This window comes from Alligator sinensis, unplaced genomic scaffold (assembly GCF_000455745.1).
Source record: "Alligator sinensis unplaced genomic scaffold, ASM45574v1 scaffold544_1, whole genome shotgun sequence".
Lineage (NCBI taxonomy): Eukaryota > Metazoa > Chordata > Crocodylia > Alligatoridae > Alligator > Alligator sinensis.
Window position 1 is genome coordinate 1,180,598 of NW_005841937.1, and position 20,753 is coordinate 1,201,350.

A 20,753-nucleotide genomic window follows, 5' to 3' on the forward strand; every position below is an offset into this window, starting at 1 on the left:
TAGGGTTCAAATTATACTCCGATTCTTGGGGGCAAGGTTGTCCCATGGGGGTGGGTGTGAATTGGGGCAACTGCCTTGGGCCCAGTGCTTTGGGAGGGCCCTGTGGTCAGTGCGTTATAGGCTCCACTGTGGCCATCACACACTGCCAAGCACTGCCACCAAGTGCTGCTGGCTCTGGCCACTTGCCACTCCCCCCCTGCTGACCCCACATAGGCTGACGTGCCCCAGGCCCTGCACGCCCCAAGGGACAGCTCTGCTTGTGGGGGGTCTGAGGTGGTAACACCAGGAAGCCAGGAGTCACCACCACCTAAGCTGCTTAGAAAGGCTCAGGCGGGTTGGGTGCTCTTGTCGCTTGTGGGGGGAGGCTTAGCCCCCCTGAATTTCAAACCCTGATCTTAGCCCACAAGAGGCCAAGACGTGATCAAGCCAGATGCGCGCCTTCCCTTCATCCAGGGAGGCAACAGACACCTGAAGGACTTAACTAGCTCCAAGGTGGAAGCTTCCCAAGGGGACAGCTCCTCCTCCCTCGGACCACTGGGACAAAAGGGATGGCGTCTAATCCACCAGGGGCTGCAGAAAAAGATGCAAAAGACCCCCAGAATCCAGTCATTCAAAACCCAGCACATGCAAAAAGAGACTCCGTGAAAACAATAACCTCAGGCCAATTGAGCTGATGTTGCCATCAAGCAACAACACCGAGTCGCCGCCGCTCGCGCTCCCCCACTTTTGCTGGCCCAAGCTCTGGCTGGGACATGTGCTACAACCAGAGCCCGTCCGCAACGGCTTGCTTCTAATAAAGCTTGAGCATTCAAAAAAAACAAACAAACCCGCAAACCACCGGGCGGAACTGCTCCCAGCCCGCCGAGCAAAACCATAGAGACGGCGGCTAGAAAGCCGACCCGCTGCCCACGCACGCATGCGCAATGAGCACGGCAGTCGCTCTGTTGCTAGCGACTCGGTGGTCAAGGAGCCCGCATGCGCAGTAGTGGGAGCCCGGTTGTAGGCAGTCAGCCAGCATGGCGGAGGCAGAGTAAGCGGGGTTGCGGGGAGAGGAGGATCCGCGTCCATCCGCGGGGCAGGCAGGGTGTGCGGGGCGCGGCCGGGCGCCGGGAGGGTTGTGGAGCTGCTGCGGCTGCCCGTGGGGCCGGAAGGACCCCGCCGTGGGCTGGGCTGAATGGGGCGGGTGCTGCGGGGCTCGGGGGCCTGCAGCTGCCTGGTAGCTGTGGCCTGACCGGTTGCTCTCTCTTTGCCTTGGCCTTAGACCCAAGCCGAAGATCCCGCGGGTGCCGGAGAACTTGCTGAAGAAGAGGAAGGCGTATCAGGCTATCAAGGCCACGCAGGCCAAGCAGGCGCTGCTGGACAAGAGGAAGGTTAAGATCCAGCCACATGAAGCCTTGTCTGGGATGATCTAGCTGGGATGGTTCTGCTTTGAGCAGGGGGCTGGACTAGATGACTTCCTGAGGTCCCTTGTAACCCATTTTTTCTATGATTCGAAGGTAGGGGCGTGCCATGGGAGCCCTGGTGTTGTTCCTGGGGCGAGCGGGCTCTGACAGCTGCTCTGTCCCCAGTCCTTGGCCAGAGGGAAAGCTCCCAAGGTGGGGTGTACTCAGAAGCACTTGGCATGCAACCAGTTGCTCGGTGCCCCGGTTGTTGGGCAGGTGATGTGGAGACTTGTTGAAGGATGTTGCAGTGTGAAAGGGGCTTGTAGTCTTCTGTGATACAGTAATGTGTGTGGGAGGAGCAGGGGGTATTGGACTCTGCACAAGCTTGGCTAGGCTGCTTCCAATAGCTGGGCAAGTAGCAGGGTTAGAGCTAGTTTAGGTATTGACACATGGCACTGTATTGTGCTGCCCGGGTGTCCAGAGAAGCAGATAGTTGACAGGTTGTATGGGGAAGGCTGCTTGCAGGCTTGATGGGGCGATTGATGCTTCTTTTCTGCATAGCTTATGTGTGGTGTGCACTAGGGGAGCTACAGTGCTGCAGCCTGTCAACACGAGTAGGGCTGGCTATCTGTTCTTACGTACTTTAAGAGCTTTGTTGCTGCAGTAGGTACCTGCCATGAGAACTTTTTAAAAGCTTGCATGGGAATCCCAGAAGATGAGGCTGGGATGGACCTAGCATGGGCATATAATCCATCTTGATGTCCCAAGGCAGGATCACCTATTTGTCTGACGTGCTCATTAATGATGGAGAGTCTATAAAAACTCCCTTAGCCAGTCTGTTCTAGTGCTTAATGATTAGGGGTCTACTCCATTCGTGATTTCACAGAAACTGCCAAATCTGAGATTTGTCTGCGAAATCAACTTCCAATCAGCGTGGAAGTGTGGAGCCGCACAATCTTTCCTCCTTCCAGGAACCTTTAACACCCTTAGGTTAGGCATTGGGATTTGAAAAAAATAAGTCACATCTTGGGTTTTGAGTACATGTAACAAACATCTGAGGGAATTGAAATGTTAGGAGTTTCAAGATTTCATAGACAGGGCTGGAAGGGACCTTGAAGATCATCAAGTCCAGCCCCCTGCCCCAGGGGCAGGAAGTCAGCTAAGCTCAACGGATCCCAGCAAGATAAGCATCCAAATGTTTCTTGAATGGGTCCAGAGTAGGTGGTCTACCTCTAGAGGGAGCCTGTTCCAGGCCTTGGGGGGGCTTGGACAGTAAAGAAGTTTTTCCTTGTGTCCAGCCTAAAACGGTCTTGGAGGAGTTTATGACCTTTGGTCCTTGTTATCCTTCAGGTTGCTCTGGTGAACAGGTATTTCCCCAGATCCTGATGCTTACCCCTTATGTACTTATAAACAGCCACCAGGTCCCCCCTGAGCCTGCGCTTTTCCAGGCCGAAGAGTCCCATGGCTCTCAGCCTCTCTTCATAAGGTCTATTCTCTTGCTTTCTGATCATAGAAAAAAAGAGCCCGGGCCCACACAGACACTCAGCCCAGCCCATAACTCACAGGATTCTGTAGGTGTGGGATTTCTCACTTGGTGTGAGCTGGTAGTAGTGTACCAGGAAACCTTCATAAGACTCTGTTCTCAGTTCCCCAAAACTTTACCAGATTTAACCTGTTCAGACTGAAGTTTTCTGTAAGTGTCTTGAGCTGAATCTTTGTGGTAGACTTGAAGCAAAAGGCTTCTGAGGGAGATTTTGGCAAAATAATCTATGCCAAAAAATGCTGCTGCTTTTAGCACTTCCAGCACAAAACACTCGCCCTTGTCAGAAATTTTTGTTGGTATAGGTTTAATGAATTAAAATAATGTTGTCTGTTTCCAGTTTGGCCTTGGCTCTAAATTTTTTCTGTCTTTTCTTTGCTAAAAGGCAGTGAGGAGAGAGAGCATAGGTTACAGAGTTTCTTGACTTTTAACTGCAGATGTCTTTTCCCCAATGCTATGGACCATGCAAGCAGGGTTTGTGAAGTGTGAACTTTTTCTTTCTGCCCTTAGAATCAGAAGGGGAAACGCATCCAATTCAAACGTCTTGAGACATTTGTTAGAGATTCACGGCGCAAACACCGAGATGATGTCCGTCTCAGGCGCATGCAACAGAGGCCTGGGCAAATGGTTCTGCCCCCAGGACACAAGCTGGCCTTTGTTGTACGGATTGCAGAGTAAGGAATATCTGTTTATGCTATTTCTTGTGCTGATTATCTCTACTTGTCATCTAAATCTCTTGATTTTTCCATTTGCACTGTGGAGAAAAACTGAGGCTGGAGGTAATTTAGAGGGGTGACTGTAGGAAACAATATCTATCTGTTCCTGTGTGGGAAAAGTACTGTCACTGATTATGGTTTTTCTAATTCAGGATTAAAGGAGTGAGTTTGAGAGTACGAAGAGTCATAGAAATGCTACAGTTGAGGAAGATTTTCAGCGGCACGTTTGTTAAGCTGTCCCCATCCTCGCTGAAGATGCTGCGGATTGTAGAGCCGTATGTGGCATGGGGGTAAGTGCTCCTTTGACTTTCATAATGGAGTGATAAACTTCTGTAAATATTAATTAGTGGCTTTCTAATATAATTTTCTTATTGGTATAGCGATATAGTAAAATCATACTATAGCATGATGCTATGATATAGTACTATGGCTCTTCTGGTGTAATCCTCAACTTTGGTATCTAGATAATTATAGTGCATGTTGTAGTTCCTTTTCTGCCTGCTGGACTGCACAGTTCCTCTCAACCTCTGGAATAGTAGTGCGGTAGGGAAGATCCACTTTGCTCTTTGCTGCAGTGTTAAACCACAGATGTCTTTGCACAGGTATCCTAATCTGAAATCTATACGAGAACTCATCCTGAAACGAGGTCAAGCAAAGATCAACAAGAAGAAAGTTCCTCTGGCAGACAATACTGTAATAGAGGAGCACTTAGGTGAGGAAGAAGACAGAGGCAGTGAACACAGCAAAGAGAGGGTTGTAAAGTCTGTGGGTTTGCAACGTGACAGCGGAGGGGGGGCAGGAACTAGAAGGTAGCAAAAGATTTCTGTGTTTGGGAATATGGGGGTGGTCACATGAGGCACAGAAAGATTTTACATTTTTCTCCTTTTTAATGGGTACATATTTGTTCTGCAGGAAAGTTTGGCCTTATTTGCCTGGAAGATCTCATTCATGAAATCTACTCAGCTGGTCAGCATTTTCAAGAAGTTAATAACTTTCTGTGGCCATTTTATCTTTCGGTGGCTCGCCATGCCGCACGTAACAGAGTGGGTTTCCTAAAGGAGATAGGCTCGACAGGTTGCCAAGGCGAAGGAATTAACGAACTTATACGTCACCTGAACTAATTGGGTGAGGAGTTGCCACTTCCCTCTTACAAAACCCAGGTGGAACATTATTTTACTCTATCTGATTTCTTTAAAATATCCTTGTGGGGCCTTATCAGTGGGTGGGGATTTCTTTGCATTTAGCTCATAGCCATGCAGAAATGACCATCAAAGCAGGAGGAACTGAAAGGCTTCTGGAAATGCTAGCAGCCTGTCAAGTGTGCAAATACTTGTATTGTGAGCAAAGCATTTGGGGATCTCCTAAGCATTGTGTAAATAAGATGTGATAAATTGATATTCTTAGGCCCTCTACAGTATTTTCCTTTAGCAATCAGTAGTTGAACTGAACTTATGTTTGGAGGTTGTCTTACCAGTCAGCTAAAAAAGCTCTCCTTTTCTGCTTTCTAGGATTGATCCGAAGGTGTTTTGATGGCTCTTTTCTTCCCCATATGCACCTCTTCTCGCTCCTGGAACTACTTTACATAATATTACATCTCTTTTCTGGAAAATGCACAGAGGATGGAGATGAACTCCATAGTGAGCCTTCTACCAGGAAAAAGTGAAATTTGCCATCAAATGCAAAAAAAAGGAGTGACTTGCCGTTGCTGGAAGCAGTGCTTTCTTCAAATCATTACTAAAACAAATACATTTTTACTGTTCGTTTTATATCAGCTGCTTTCTGCGGGATCCATTCTCTTTGGAATGACTTTGTATGAGTTTATATTCTTGTTACATATAACTGATTGATGGCTTGCATCTGAGTATCTTGTGATACAACCCTCCCAAACAGAATCAGTTTCTCTAGTGATGCTGTACTTGCTGAAGTACGCTTCGCTCCTTGGTATCCCAGTTGCTTGCTAAGACTTGTATCTGTCCTGGTAAGTAGTGAAGGCTGAGAAGCATAATGTTTCTCAGATTGTTGCAGTGCAAGCCCCAGGATAAAACAATCTTCATAGACAGTTCTTGAATTTTTGAAATACCCAGATCATACTGAAGTAGAATCTCTGCTAATGGACTATGGGATGGCTTTCAGATTCTGCCAAATTAGGACTTCAAAGGACTCTATTTCCCTGAAAGGAAAACTTAAGTTGACTACCAGTTAAGTACTAATATAAAGAGAACATATGGACCGTCTCATTCAGATTTCAAATAAATATATTTTTAAATCAAACTAGAGTATTGGAGGAATGTCTATACACAGCAAATTATTAATTTAGAAGGGCAGATTTCTGCAGTGAAACTGAGCGGCTGCTCATGTTAAACCAGGGAGTTTGATGTGCCTTAACCTAGATAGTAATGGCACAGGAAATAGAACGGTTCACTGACTACTGTGTAAAAGTAAAGTGGGGTTACATTAGTTGGAGAGGATTATCTTTGCTGACTATTGTAGACATTGAATTCTTTAGTTAACGTAGCAAAGGAAGGGCTGAGACTGGCTTGCTAATCTCACATAGTATTAATAGAAGGAGGTGAAGAGTCCTGCTGTATTTCTGTAAAAATGTTTTTTCTCATGTAACTTCAGCATTAACTGTTGCATGGATAAATTTTGCCATGAGTTGAAACCAGAGTTTAGGTTTTAGTAAATCCAGATTTGAGATGCTATTTCTTCCTTTTAATGGCAAATTTGTTAATGAGTGCTCCCCTCAATGCCCCTCCCTGTACCTTGTGTGTTAGAAGTAGGCTTTATCCTGATCATTTTAGACAGACAGATGTTGCTCAAAAGTCTGAATTCAGATTTTAAGTTCTTACAAGCTCTTAGGGGAAAGATGGACCAGTTCATACTGGAGTAAGGAGAAATGCATGTATGCCTCTTTTGTGGTCTTGAGCAAGCCATTCCTCCCCCCTATGCTATATAATATATATTAGAGGGTACAAGTCCAAAGGCTATTGGAGTTATACCATATTTGTACTCTGGTACTTAAGACTCCTACCAAGTATGCAAATGTTACTTGTGTTTTGATTTACCCCCTGTTCCCCCTCTTCCCCTCATAATCCTTATACCAGGACATTTCACTCATGTTAAGAAACCCTCTTTTCTTGTTGCTTGTTACTGTTTGCTTGTTTTCACTCATCACGTTAACCACTCAAAACCTTTTTCGTTGTTGAATAGTGACATCAGAAAACCTAACGGAGATGTATTAATCAGTAGGTTTATAGCCTTAACTATTGTAAGGCATAATCTACATAGAGAAATTACATCAGTTTAATTTAAATTTAAATTGTTTTTTTTTTTCCCCATTTGCTTCTTCTATACAAGATCTGAGACAATGGGAAGGAAACATTCTCTTCATTTGCTTGTTATGCAAGCAGGGTGCTGGGCTTAAGATCTTAGTCTCTTTCCTTCTCGCATCACAATAGTTGAGGGTTTGACTAATGTAAGACCTAACATAAAATTCAGACTCAAAATTGAGCAAATGCACAAAAGCTTTTGTAACTACCTTGCTGTGGTCACCTGACTCCCAGTTATTCTTTCCTGCTTGGTGCAGGGGGCTGAACTCAGTGATCTTCCAAGGTCCCTTCTGGCCTTACAATCTATGAATGTTAGGGTTTGGACCTGGACTGTGAAAAGCTAAGATAAAAATGTTAATCTTGAGTAGTGCTTTTTCCTCCAGTAAGTAACTGGTTTTAATTACAGTGAGAATCCTAGGGCTAACACTAAACTGTAGTCTGATTTCTTTTGATTGCTATGCAATTAACAAAAGCCTCTAAACTAACATTCAGACTTCATTCTATTTTGGTCCTGTACCTTGTTGGGTACACAGGACAAGCTAAGAGAAGACTTGCAAAATGTCTCATAGTTTATCTTTCAGAAGCACCTAGATGCCAGCATGCAAAGGTTCTTTTAGTACAAATTTTAAAAGTATCTTAAAAGTATCCCATTTGATTTAGCATTTTGTATTATCAGACATGGTTGAAGCTTATGCAAAAAAAACCGCAACAAAACAAAAACACCTGGTTCAACCATTTCTCAGTATGTAGTCAAAAACTTTAAAAGAACTCGGAATTGCACTTTAGTGCTAACAAGGATGATCAGGGGTATGGAGAAACTTCCATAGAGGAGATGTTATAAATGCTGATGGCTTTACTGGATTCAAAAGAGAATTGGACAGATTCATACAGGATATGTTCAGCTTTTGATATTAAGCAGGAGTACTATGTCCAACTTAGAACGTCCTATGTTTTCTGATTATTGGTTTAAGGAAAATAGATGAATTAGGCTGGATAGACCTTGCATGCTCTCTTACCCTTAGTATCTACTCTGCCACTATGAAATGCAGGATACTGAACAAGATAGACCTGTAGTCTGACCCAGTGTGATGCATCTTCTGTTCTTACTGTATCTCTCATCCTAGTGTAGACAAGCTAATTAGGCAGTTTTGCTCTTCTGGCCAATCTGGACCATTGCAACAGCAGCCTTACTTTAAATTTAAAAAATTTCCATGTCCATGGATATCGTTGGAAGGTCTGAGCCATGGTTTGGGAATCAGTGATACAGATCACATATCTTATTTCATGCTATGGCCATTCCACAGTATTTTTTCAACTTGCCTATTTTTTCTATATCGTTTTCTCATCTCCAACTTTGTCCTTGTCTGTAGATGTTTACAAACATTTTTTTTTTCCTGCTCAGTAAAAGTTAAATCTAAGAGGGATCTTTAGAGCATTTCAGTATGTTCTGTAAGCTCAATATATTATGGTTAATGCCTACTTCAGCTAGTTTTTATTAATATATGATATTAATATTAAAACCAGCCATAATTAATTTCATTAGGGTTTTTATCACCAAGATTTTGTTTGCCCTTTGGCAAAATGCTGATATAATAATCTTGAGACTCTCCTATTGTCTAAAGAAAAGGGATGCCTTGGTAAGAGCAAGCCTTTTGTCCACACTAAATTGCCTCTACCACTTGAATACAATAGTTGGTGGTCTTCTTCTCTGTGCATCAGAAAGAAACTGCCACAGATACTTGACAAAAATAGACAAAAAAGGCTTGGGAACTATAACTTCTGTTCTAAGCTTTGAAGGGCGGTAATTTTCTGAAACACCCATTTGTACCTTGTCCAAGCTCCTATTTCTTCCCTGCCCATTTTCTTGCTCTAACCGATTCTTCAGGTCATGCCAGATGCAGTCTACTCAGATTTCCTTGTTTTCTTTTCCCTTGTGATGCATCCCCAAAATTCATGTAAGAATGAATAAATTGGGACAATTCAACTCTCATTGCATCTTGTTGGAATTGGACTGAGCTACTGCCATAGTCGGGCCAACAGGTGTTTTACAATTAAGTGAATGTTCTAAAATAACTATAAAAATACAGTGTATTAGATAGCAATATTACAACACTTACTAATGACTGTACCTACACTGTTAGTTAGAAACATTTTATCAGAATACTTACAACTGGGCTAACAGAGGAAATTCTGAATCTCTCAAGCTGGCTGGCTTCAGCAGATCAGCTCCTACTACTAGTAAAGAATCCTTCTTTTCTCCATCTTAGCCTAGATTTCTCATTACGTCGTCTCCTTTTGAGTTCTAACAACTGATTATATCTAGTTTGAAACTACCACTTATTTTATCAATCCCAATATGCAAAACCACATGGGTTTCATGTCCATTCTTGGACCCACCTTTTCTTCTACATTACTTTATTTATGGTTTATCACACTCCATCCTAACAACATTCACATCTTTTCTGTCTGTCTTGTCTTAAAACGCAGATTTCTGGAATACTCATGCTCATACCCAATATAATATCCCATCACCTACAAGAGGGGTGTTAAATTCATTTGGCCTGACAGGCTGGATTGGGTTCCACCAGCACACAGGGCACACTCTCCACACTAGCCTCTCTGCAGCATGTGCTGGCCCTGTTTTGGGGCTTGCAGTCCAGATGGTGCATGGACTGGAACTGTTGCTGTGGGTACTACATGTGGCCTAAAGGGCTGGCATGGGATGTGTACTGCATGTTGCATTCTACTGGTCCAGCCCTGAGTACTGATTTTAGGACTGGTCTGGATTGGACAGTGCCAGAGCTAGGTCCTGGCCCCCCCCCAGTGGGGCACAACACGTAGCTCGTGCCAGTCCTGTGTGCTGCTTACAGCACAAGCTCTAGAATGTGGCCAGGCATGCTGCAGGCAGTGCGCAGAGCTGGTCCAGCTGCATGCACTGCTTATGTGAGACAGCCAATGTAGGATGCATACAGTTCCTTGTTGGACTGGTCCTATGCACTGGCTCCAGCACAGCTCAATACAGACCAGCCCCAGAACCAGCACTCGGGACTGATCTGGCAGTACACAGTACTGCAGTACACACAGTGCTGATTCCAGCCCTGTACCAGGTGGTCAGACCCACGGGCCATATGTTTGATGTCCCAAATCTACTATATAATTACAGTACAATTCATAATTCCTACATTTCTGTATTTGACTGAGGAATCTTTATCTTCCATGATCCCTGGGCTCAAACTGGGAGCACAAGGGGAAGAGATTCCCTACCTCCCATTTCATTGCCTACAACCAAGATCCACAATTACAAGAGTCCTGTTGAACCACTCTAACCCCAGACAGGAAAATGCTCAGTTATCCTGTGGAAATGTAGGTGTAGTTTAGGCCTCTTTGTGTGCTCTGGAAGGATGACCCACACTCAGTATACATAGTCTTCAGGTATTTTAGCTGCTGGGCTAGTACATCTGTAAATATGCTAACTGAATTTTGATAGGCATATAGCTCAGTAAATATGGACATTTTCAGAGAAACATTTCAGTTCACAAAAAGGCCACTTCTCAGCTACAAATTGAGTACCACTCTGAAGCACAGCCTTTTTTTTTTTTTTTTTTTAAACACTGCTCAATTTTTTTTTTTCTTACATGGCAAACCACCTCTTTCTTGGACACTGCTGAACAATGTTGGCAGATGCACGACCTGGAAAATTTCAGCCTTAGCAGTTAAGGTTTGGCACAATTATAAGCAACTGAGCAGAAAATCTTACAATGGGAAGTGTCAAACTTTATATGGGGAGCTGGCAACTCTAGTTTACATTTTAAGGCACTTGAGAATAAAAGGACTTTACAAGCTAACAAGCCCAATTAAGAATGGCTATGCAAGATTGCCATTGCAAATTGCTGCCTGCTGTCATTTATATTACTCTTATTTCATCTTCTGGACTGCATATTGTTTTTATTGGAAAGTTTTAGCAGTAAAAAGTTTGGAAGAAAGCTTTGCCATTTAAAAGTTCAAATGCTTCAATAAATAGCTTCATTGCCAAATGGTTGAGCATGAAATGGGCAGAAGAGTCCTCAATCAGAAGAACACTGAGTATTCCAATGAAGTTTTATTTGAACTATCAGACTTGACTATTAGTACTCTGTATGGGAAGTATGTTGGAGGGTTAAGATACACTGCTAAAGGCTACACATGCACCATTAGTTAACTTAATTGGACAGGCCTGCACTATACAATTTTGAGTGGCCAGGGGCCACACCCTTCCATGGGTTCTCCCTTGCCACTGGTGTCCCTCATAGCATTTTGCCAGCACCTCCCACCCTGTGGGTCCCCCTGCCATGCCATGGTGCCCCCCCCATGCACCATATTAGTAGTGCAAGATCTCCAGATCTCCACCCCCTCAAAAAAGGGCTTCCTCAGTCCCAGAGGCCTTGCTGTCCCAACCCCAGGGGTGGGAGCAGGCAGCGGAGGCTGGCAGTAGCAGCACCTAGACCAGGAGCTTGGGAGCCACATATGGCCATTCCTGGAATAGTGGAATTTTGGGCAGGTGATAGAGAGATATATATATATAGATATATATATAAAAAGCATATTTATGATGCTTTTAGATGTGCAAATGTTCAAGGAGACAACACGTAAATAACAAAGTTGCACAGACAATTTAGGTTAGGGATCTGAAGACTTTACTAGTTTTGCTTCCACATACTCTAGTTACCATGTTTTACAACCTTTAAAGGCTGGCCCACAGCCTGCTGAGAACCTATGTAAAAGCAAGTGGTTAACCACACCCCTAGAGTGGGTAAACTCAAACCGTTTTCTGCATAATCTGGTGAATTGATCCTGAAAGCAGGATCACTGCAGGATTGAAGATCTTGTTATATCAATCTTCAATTAACTCCCCCTCCCCAGCCTGTCCTCCACACCTATTCTTGTTACATCTCCATAAGATAGAAGCCATTTAGTACTTACTAACCCTTGTTGATGACAAAGCTTGATCTGCATTTAGATTTAGGTAACTGAAGTGTCAGGAAAGACAAGCACTTCCCACACATTGCACAAAAACTAGGTACAAATGTTTACATTACAAAAAACTCAAAGCTTTATTTTATAAAACATGAATACAAACATATAAAAGACATTTGACAGACACTGAGGAATTAAAGAGCAATTATTAGGCCAAATCATTGCATAGGTTAGAGAATGATGATTACTCTCTCAGAGCTTTCTGTGCTGAGAGGATCAACTGGACAGTTTTACCAAGGACAGAAAGACAGGAACAGCAAGAACTTTACAAAAGATGTTTACAAGGTATTTATCCCAGACCATGTCTGATAGTATCAGTATTTGCAATCATTTGCCAGAAACACTTTCCACCCCCCATGGGCAAGTAAGAATGGATTTTCAGAAATCTATTAGAAGTGCATGTTTCATATATTACAACATGCTACTGAAGATTGCTTTCAGATAGATGCCACTCACTTTTTTTTTTTTTTTACATGAAGTGAATCATAATATACAGTTTAGAGGGGCTAAACTGATACCACTCTGGGCAGTCTAACACACTGAACTGTGCGCCAAAATTAAATAAGAATATCATATTACTAATAATTACTACATTATTAAATCCTCTATCCCCTGTTCCAAGGTTTGACAAGTATGACACCAGCACAGTATTAACGTGAATAAATGACTGCTTTGTGCTATTATTCTAATTCCAAACTGAGATACAAAATATAGTAACCCTATTAAGGATGCAGTACTGTTCATATGGGCAGCTTTTAAAGACCTTTTATAGACATCAACAACATTTCCCTAGTTAAGGAAAGGAATCCTTTTTGTAGGCCACCATGCTGTTTACTTTGTGGATAGTGGTAGTGAAGGAACGAAGACGCACCTCTTCTGAGTTGGCAATAAATTGTGGTCCTGATTCTTCCCATTTTTCTGGTACTACCAAATCTTTATCTGTGTAAATCAGTAAATCAAAGGCACCTGTAGGTAAAGGTAAGCAGTGAATGGTTATGTATATTTCAAACAGGCTGTTAATTTGCACAAGATCTAGATCTATTTTAACTGGTGAGAGGGCTGCTTTCCAGAAACTTCCCCTAAACCCTACTTCCCATGTCACACTCCACCAAGCTAAAAATAAAACAACATGAACTGTTTAATCTCAACTTCCCCTCATATCCATAACCATTTTGATCTTTTGTTTATCCTGAGGACCAACAGCCTGATATCAGAAGTCTTCAAAAAGGCGTTAAGCCTTAAATTTTTTGAAAGGTAGGAAGAAGACACTTAGCAGTCGAGAAAAATGGATTCCTTGTGCAAGTTACTATAGTGCACACAGTAGCAGGTTTGAAGTATTCATTTCAAAAAAATAACTCTGTATCCAAGTCATATCAATGTTAAAATATGTAGGGGCAATTTGCTTAACATTTTTGCTATGGTGAGACAAGTTATTTTTCAATTACCCTTTTGCAAAGGGTAGGCTGAAGTAACACGGCTCAGCCCTAAGGCAGACTGCTACTTGCAACCCTGCCATTCCTGACACTGAATGTCCCTGAATATCACTCTGGCCCAGTGCTGCCCACCAGGTTTGGGAAGTCTCATGCCCTCTTATTGTGCCCTCCCTTGTCACTACACACTCCCAATCCCCAGATAACTGTGGATCTGGCAGCAAGGTAAGTGGAAGCTTGCAGTAGGATGGTGCAGACTCTCTAAGGGAATTCTGGTACTTTGCTCGCTATGTGCCCCTGAATACACCTTTTTAAAGAATGCTGTCAATTCCTACCCCACTTCTACCCCATGAACCTGATGGGGATGGATCTGGCAAAAGACCATTGGTTGCCAGGCACAGCAATAAGCAACTGTGCTTAAAATGTTTTTAAAGTAATTCAGAATTACATCCCACCTTCTTTGAAAACTCATTTTACTAGAAACAGTTTTACAAATATCTAACTTAATAAGTCTGTCTTCTACTAAAATGATTCTAAGATCCCCCCCAAAAGTAACTGCACACATAAAATACTGGAAGTTTAAAATGTTTAAACATGTATCCATCCTGTACACAGTTGAAGAAGAAAGAACTCTACTCAAGTGTGATTTTTTTAATATCCTTGGCTTCAAAAAGCAGGAGTGCTTAGTATTTAAATCTATACATAGTATATTATTCAGATTGGAAGCTGGCAATCTCATGTCAGGGATGAAGTTGTTCACTCAGGCCTGAGTAAATACAAAAATTCAGACTACTCACAAGAGGTTTCCAATAAAGGCAGAAAAGTTACAGTGGCAGTTATCTGTCTGATAACAGATCGAATTTCATCCTGAATAGCTTTCTGAGACTTCTCCCTTGGTGCGCTACAACAGAAACAAGAAGTTCTTTTAACAGAGAAGAAAGGAGGCTTTTGTTATAATGGAAAGTTTCTCCAAATACAGCTTTATCTTTAGCATAAGTTGTGAAACAGTTTCTGTTTCAAGAACTGGAAGTCTCAATGGGATAAACAGCGTAACAAAACAGTCTGGATAATAAGGATTTGAAAATTCAGTCAAAGTTTTTTTTAAATTTTAGTTCAATACTGCTCTGTGTGGTGTTACACAGTGTTTGTAGTTTTAAGCCCTGCTCTGAATTTCCCTGCAATTTTGAGTTAATATGATAATGTTCCTAGCAAAGCAACTAATACCAAATAGAAGAAGCATGATGTAAGCAGAGGAGCAGTTAAATAAATTAATAATTTTATAATACTGAAAAGGTTCCCACCACAAAAAAAACAAAAATCAACAAAAAATTCCATTGTTAGTGGCTTACACTGCAGGTATGAATTACACATGCATCCAAGGTCAAATTGTTTCATTTGGTTTAAAACATACAGAACATTTACTAGTGAAGTATAATTACCCTCAGAGACATGTCTCCCCACCACCCAGATGCTTTAAGAAATTGACATGGATCATCTTGAAACAAAAGTGCAAAGAAAATGCATTCACTCTGGCACTTCAATATATGAACCAAGGAGCTCACACCTGCATTAACCGTCTGTCAGAGGGGCCAGCAGGAAGGGCTTGTAAGAACTAACAGCTTTGCAATGGTGCAGTTCATTACATTTACCTCTCATCTTTTGCAGTTTTGTCACACTCTATGTCAAACTGCCACCGCTCAAGGACCTCATTGCTTTCAATACTAGAGATGACCACCACCAGGCGCTGTACTGAACACTTGTACAGCCAGTCTGGAAAGAGGAGAAAAACATATCAGAAAAAAAGGAGACCCTCTAAACCAGCAAAAGGCAGCGCTTAAGTAGAGGAGCCTTTGTCAGCCCTGCATTAATACTTGGGCAGTTTACAAAGCAAAATAGTGATACTGAGGACCCTCAATTTAAAGTTAACTCAGCAGTTAATCAAACAGTCAGAGTAAGAAAGGTAAGTGTCAGTGAGGGAGAAGGTCAAACTTAAAGGGCAGGATGAATGGGATTTTTAAACCCAGATTTAGGCTGGTCCTAACTGACACGAGTCAAAACCTGGAACGAGAAGACCAACTGGGTAAAAACAGACCTTGGTCCTGCTTCAAAACAGGCACAGGACAGCCCTTACCCAGGCAGCTTAATTGGCAAGTCATTGGAGCTGCCCTGGGATTGCGGATGGGGAGATTTGAGCTTTGTGGCTCCCAGCAAACCTTACAAAAGTGTGTTCAACGCCTGGTTCAAGTCAGGCTAACCAGCCCCGAATTAAACCCATTATCCGTTTTCAGCCTGTCAAATCCTGGTCTAACCAACGAGAAACCCGACCTCTTGTTTTTAGCCATGGCTCCTTGTGTGACCTGCTCCAAAAACCCTGAATGGACACAAATCCCACTCCTGCTATGGGGGGCATTTCTATTTCACCCGCCTCGCTGGTGCAATGCGGGCGAGAAACGTCAGCTCCTTCACCCTGGGCACCTTCTCAAAGCTCATCTTCACAGCGCCCAAGCTTTGGAAGCAAACCAGACTCGCAACTGTTTAGTGCATTGAGCTGAGGTTGCAAAGCAAGCCAGGAACAAGGGCCCAGTGGGCGAGATGGCAGCAGAGCTCGGGCCGGCCCCGCCCGGAGTCTACCCCCTGTTCCCTGCCCCCCCCCGCACCTTTGAGCTGGTCCACGACGCTGCCCAGGTAGCGCTGCAGCTCGGGGTCGGAGGTGACGAGCAGCGTGAGGCCATACTGCTGCGCGCGGGTGAAGGTCTCGGGCGGGTAGATGCCGCGCTGGTACAGGATGCTGTTGATGCCGTAAGCTGCCGCGCATGCGCCGGAGGAGACATGAGGGGACAGGTGAGCAGGTGACCGAGCCCCTCTCCCACTACTGCGCAGGCGCGACCTGGCTCTGCCCCTCCCCCCGCGAGATCCAACATGCCGCCGGGGGGGCACCGGAGCGTCCCGATGCTTCCCCCACCCCTCCCCCGCGGGCACTGACGCCCGCTCCTCCCTCCCGGCCCCGGAGGCTCCTCACAGAAGAACTCGGCGACGATGTCGGCGCTGCCCCGCAGGGTGATGCCCTGCTCCCGGCTCTGCTGCTTGGCCATGGGCGCACGTCCCCGCCACCCGCTTCAAACTGGGCCCCGCCCCCGAGACGCTGCACTCGCGCATGCGCACACGCCCGGCAAGTCGCCGCCGCTCACGCTTATGCCTTTCTCCCCAGCGCATGCGCAGGGTTTTCGCCTCACTGCGCATGCGCGACAGGTTTCTCTTCCCCTTGTGGGCGGGGCGAACCGGCTGGGTGCCGTTCCATTGGCTTGCGGGGGTCTCGCTTCAGAGATCGGCACGCAGCGCGGGGGTGGTATTTGAGGGAGTGTTGTCCTCTAGTGCTGCCGTGGAGTGGCCAGAGCAAGAGTGCTTGGAAGCGTAGAGTTAAGACTTGTCCCTAGTAATAACGGGGGAAAGTGTGCATGCACATTGTATGAAGTATGTGCGTGTTTAGCAATAACAGTGCTCTGTGTATGCGTTTCTTGGACATTTACCTTGTTCTTGCCTGACTTTCCTTGCTCCTGTTTGCTTCTGCCTGATCCCAGCCGTGCCATTGTTTCTGCCCCTGCTGTGTTTGGACCTTTTGGCTCTGATCTCCCATCTGCCCTGGCCACTTTACTGCCTTAACCCTTGGCCTGAGGCCTTGGACTGCAAGGCATACTCGGTTGTGACCCCAGTCTTCTGCCTATAGTAACTTGTTAAGTGACTGCCTGTGGCTCCATTGATCCTGGCAAACAGGACAGGACACCAACAGAACAGGATTCCTTGTGAGTAGCAAAGCACAAGGCTTTTGAGGAGAAACTTCAAATTGGAGAATAGAAGAACATAATGTGGCCAGACCATAGAGAAGGTGTATATCACTTCTGTTTGATAGACTGCTCTGTGGTCTCCTTTCACAGTATATGATGAAGTGTACTCTGTCTCATAAAAGCTTATGCATCTCTGATTTAATTAGTTTATAAGGTGCATGTCTACCCTGCCTTCCATTTAAGAGACCACCAAAGGGTAGGTAGGATGCCACAAAAAGCTCAACAAGAAAATACGGCTATGGAGGAACAGATTTGTTCAAGCCTTGAATGAGGCAAGCCATAGTTTCTATCCTACACAATAGCAAATAAAGAGCCATTGAGTAAACTGAAAAAAATATCCTCTAATATAATTTATAAGTATGAAAGGTAAGCTCAATGACTCAAAGTCAATGTACTAAAATTCCTTTGAATGTATGTCTGCGCAGGGGTTGGGGAGGGAATAAGTATTCTTCAAGGGAGTTTTCTGAAGTGGTTAGAATACACTTACTTTGTGTTTGTTTCTATTTTTTACTTGGCCTTCAAATAATTGAACTAGATCACCCTTAATAAAATCATCTTTAAAACAAGGGAATTTTTAAAACTTACTTTTTACTTTGGAATGCAGTTATGGCTTATGAATTTACAGTTGAGTCTGCTTAACTAGGCTCACTGGAGTACTCTTCCTCAAATCAAAAGATAATATCTACAAATCTGAAGCTGCAGAGCATTTTTTCATTTAGTTTTTATTCTGGCAAAAAATCCCATTTCCGTTATTGACACCACTTTTGCAAATAGAACCTGCTAATAAGACATTAAAGGCATGTGCATTATGATTTTTATAAATGGGGGTAGAGGCATGTGTTCTTTCTAATTAGGTCTTTGGTACTACAGGAAGGTATGAAAGCCTTTCATACTACTTGTGTTAGTAAAGGGTATAAAAACCTAAAGTTCAGGCATTCAGTAGAAGAAAGTCTTGCTTTCCTAAATACAGTAGAATGAAATACATGCCACTTTCAACCTACAATCATTCTGAAGGGATTGTTCACTTTTCTTGACTAAGTCCCCTTCTTAATTTCAGGTGCTATAGGAAACTCCTTCTCCTTAAAAGGATAATTTTGCTTGGCGATAAATACCTTCCTTCTTAATATATGGGTGTTGGGCACCCATCTTTTTGAGTTTCTTTATGCCTTTCATGAGGCTCCTTGGTCTTTCATACTTTTGTATGACTGCATACTGTTACAATTATCCATTCTGTGTTACATTTATTACAATTAATATTTCTACAAAATAATTATGTCCATATTTTGATATTTGGAAACTGGTATGTCTATCAAAACTGCTACCCACCAAAAAATATAGGATCAATTAGTCATATGATCAGCAGAAGTTTACCAATAAACATATGTCAAGTACATGTCTGCATCTGTGCAAAATCAAATATTTCAAATGCTATTTTCTATTGTGTGATGCATCAGATATACAGTATTTTCATTTAAGAACTCAATATATGCATATTTCTTTCTAGAATGTAAAACAGCAATAGCTACAGTCAACTTTTGAGTTTTGATTACCAGTCAAGAGCTTGAGGATACACCATACAAAGTTCTCTAGGAAAGGAATATATTGAGCAGCCAAGTACTTTATGATTAACTGTGTGAAGCAGAATTTCACATAGTTGGGTTTCTTTAAATCACCACTCTTACAAATGCACATCTGCTGTGTGATGTCCTGATGCAGTAAGTTACCTTGGATATATTTGACCACAAGAAGTCTAACCCCTCAGTTAGAACAAAATTAGAGACATTTTGAGATAAGATATCATGTCATATAACCTTAGCAATTCATCTCAAAACGATTAGTATGGGAGGTCCTAGAGGCACATAATCACCAGAGGTATCCAAACTTCACCAAGTGGCATTCAGTGTCTAACACATGGAAGAGATTCGCAACCTTTTTAGATTCAAGGCACCCCTCAGAAAATGTCACCTCTAAGCCTTAATTTAGTTTTTCACTGTAGAAAAATAATAGAGCAAAGAACTCAGAAAAACCACAACAGGTCGGAAAGATTTTATATTTGAAGAGATTTCTATTTGAAATCTCTGGGTTTAGTTTGTGAATTGTGTATTTGCACATGGAACAGCGTTAATATCATTCAGCATCCCATGGCACCCTTAGGAAGAGAATCTTACAGAATCCCAGTTGAGAATCACTGCCATAGCATTTTTCATAGAGTTCCTCTATGCCTGGTCCCTTAGCCATTAACACTATTTCCGTGTGTGGATGTGCTTCTTTCCCCAAACCATCAATTTACCTTGCATTGCAGTATATTTTAGCTATATAAATGTACCTTTTATTTGACATGTCAGCTTCTAATTTAAATTTGAGGATAAATAAAAACATGTAATTTTTCCCTTCGTTTTGCAAAGTTTTCCTAATTTTTTTATTTCTTTTCTTAATACTTTTTAATTTACATTACTTTTTGCTGTCAAATTACCCTTCTTTTTTAAAATGTTAAGTTATTTCAAGTGCAATTAATTTAGTCCTTTGTTGATGGCAGCATGCCTTATGTTTGTACATCAGAATCAAATTTTCAGCTTCCATTTCTTTTGGTGAAATGATTTTTTTTCTGATGCTAGGCACCCTTGTAATGGGGTGTAAGTTTGGGTGCTTGTTATAAACAGAAGTTTCTGCTGCCTTCTTTGAGTAAGCTGCTATCCTCTGCTCAGAGCAGATGACATCACTATTCCCCTCATTAAAAAAAAAATTAAAATAATTTCCATCATACTTGACCTCTCTACTCTTCTCTCCCTTGTTTTCATGGCTTCATTAGAACATTCTGTGTCACGTGCTCCCCTGTTATGCCATGTGCCTCCCCACCAGTGCACCTTTTATGACCAGGTCACACACTGCCTTGACACAGGAGCGGAGGCTGATGTCATCTACCTGGATTTTAGGAAGGCCTTTGACACAGTTTCGCATCCTATTCTCATAGGGAAGCTAACGGGCTGTGGAGTGGACACCTACACAGTCAAGTGGGTGGCTAACTGGCTTAGGGACCTCACCCAGAGAGTGGTGGTTGACGGGTCATTTTCAACCTGGAAGGAGATGGGCAGTGGGGTACCACAGGGTTTGGTCCTTGGGCTGGTATTATTTAATATCTTCATCAGCGATTTGGACGAGGGTGTGTTGAGCACCATCTCCAAGTTCGCAGATGATATCAAATTATGGGGCAAAGTTAATACACCAGAGGGCAGGGAGCAGTTACAGGCCAACCTGGACAGGTTAGATCAATGGATGGAACGGAACAGGATGCAATTCAACAAAGATATATGTAAGGTATTCCACCTAGGAAGGAGGAATCCCCAGCACACCTACAGGTTGGGGGATGTCCTCCTCAGCAGCTCAGTGGCTGAGAGAGATCTTGGAGCCATAGCTGACTCCAAGATGAACATGAGCCAGCAGTGCAACGAGGCCATCAACAAAGCCAATCTCACTTTGTCATGTATTAGCAGATGCATGACC

At 43.2% G+C, this 20,753-nt stretch overlaps 2 protein-coding genes across 3 annotated transcripts; one reads left to right on the forward strand and one right to left on the reverse strand.

Moving 5' to 3' along the window:
* Positions 1–848: 848 nt before the first annotated feature.
* On the forward strand, positions 849–6,340 carry RPL7L1 (ribosomal protein L7 like 1). 2 transcript variants are annotated; one of them, XM_006019732.3, is made up of 7 exons: positions 849–1,030; positions 1,262–1,370; positions 3,433–3,596; positions 3,791–3,928; positions 4,241–4,350; positions 4,551–4,763; positions 5,147–6,340. In XM_006019732.3, exons 1-6 carry the CDS (start codon positions 1,017–1,019, stop codon positions 4,757–4,759), a joined length of 744 nt encoding a protein of 247 aa, XP_006019794.1. In that variant the 5' UTR covers positions 849–1,016; the 3' UTR covers positions 4,760–4,763; positions 5,147–6,340. The 2 variants fall into 2 exon arrangements, with proteins under 2 accessions (XP_006019794.1, XP_006019793.1); XM_006019731.3 differs by having other exon boundaries at positions 850–1,030; positions 4,551–4,798.
* A 5,692-nt stretch (positions 6,341–12,032) lies between these two features.
* Positions 12,033–16,610, reverse strand: MAD2L1 (mitotic arrest deficient 2 like 1). Its single transcript, XM_006019733.3, has 5 exons — positions 16,430–16,610; positions 16,068–16,214; positions 15,060–15,180; positions 14,208–14,311; positions 12,033–12,946 (listed from the first exon to the last, which is right to left on the reverse strand). Exons 1-5 carry the CDS (start codon positions 16,500–16,502, stop codon positions 12,774–12,776), a joined length of 618 nt encoding a protein of 205 aa, XP_006019795.1. The 5' UTR covers positions 16,503–16,610; the 3' UTR covers positions 12,033–12,773.
* Positions 16,611–20,753: the final 4,143 nt, after the last annotated feature.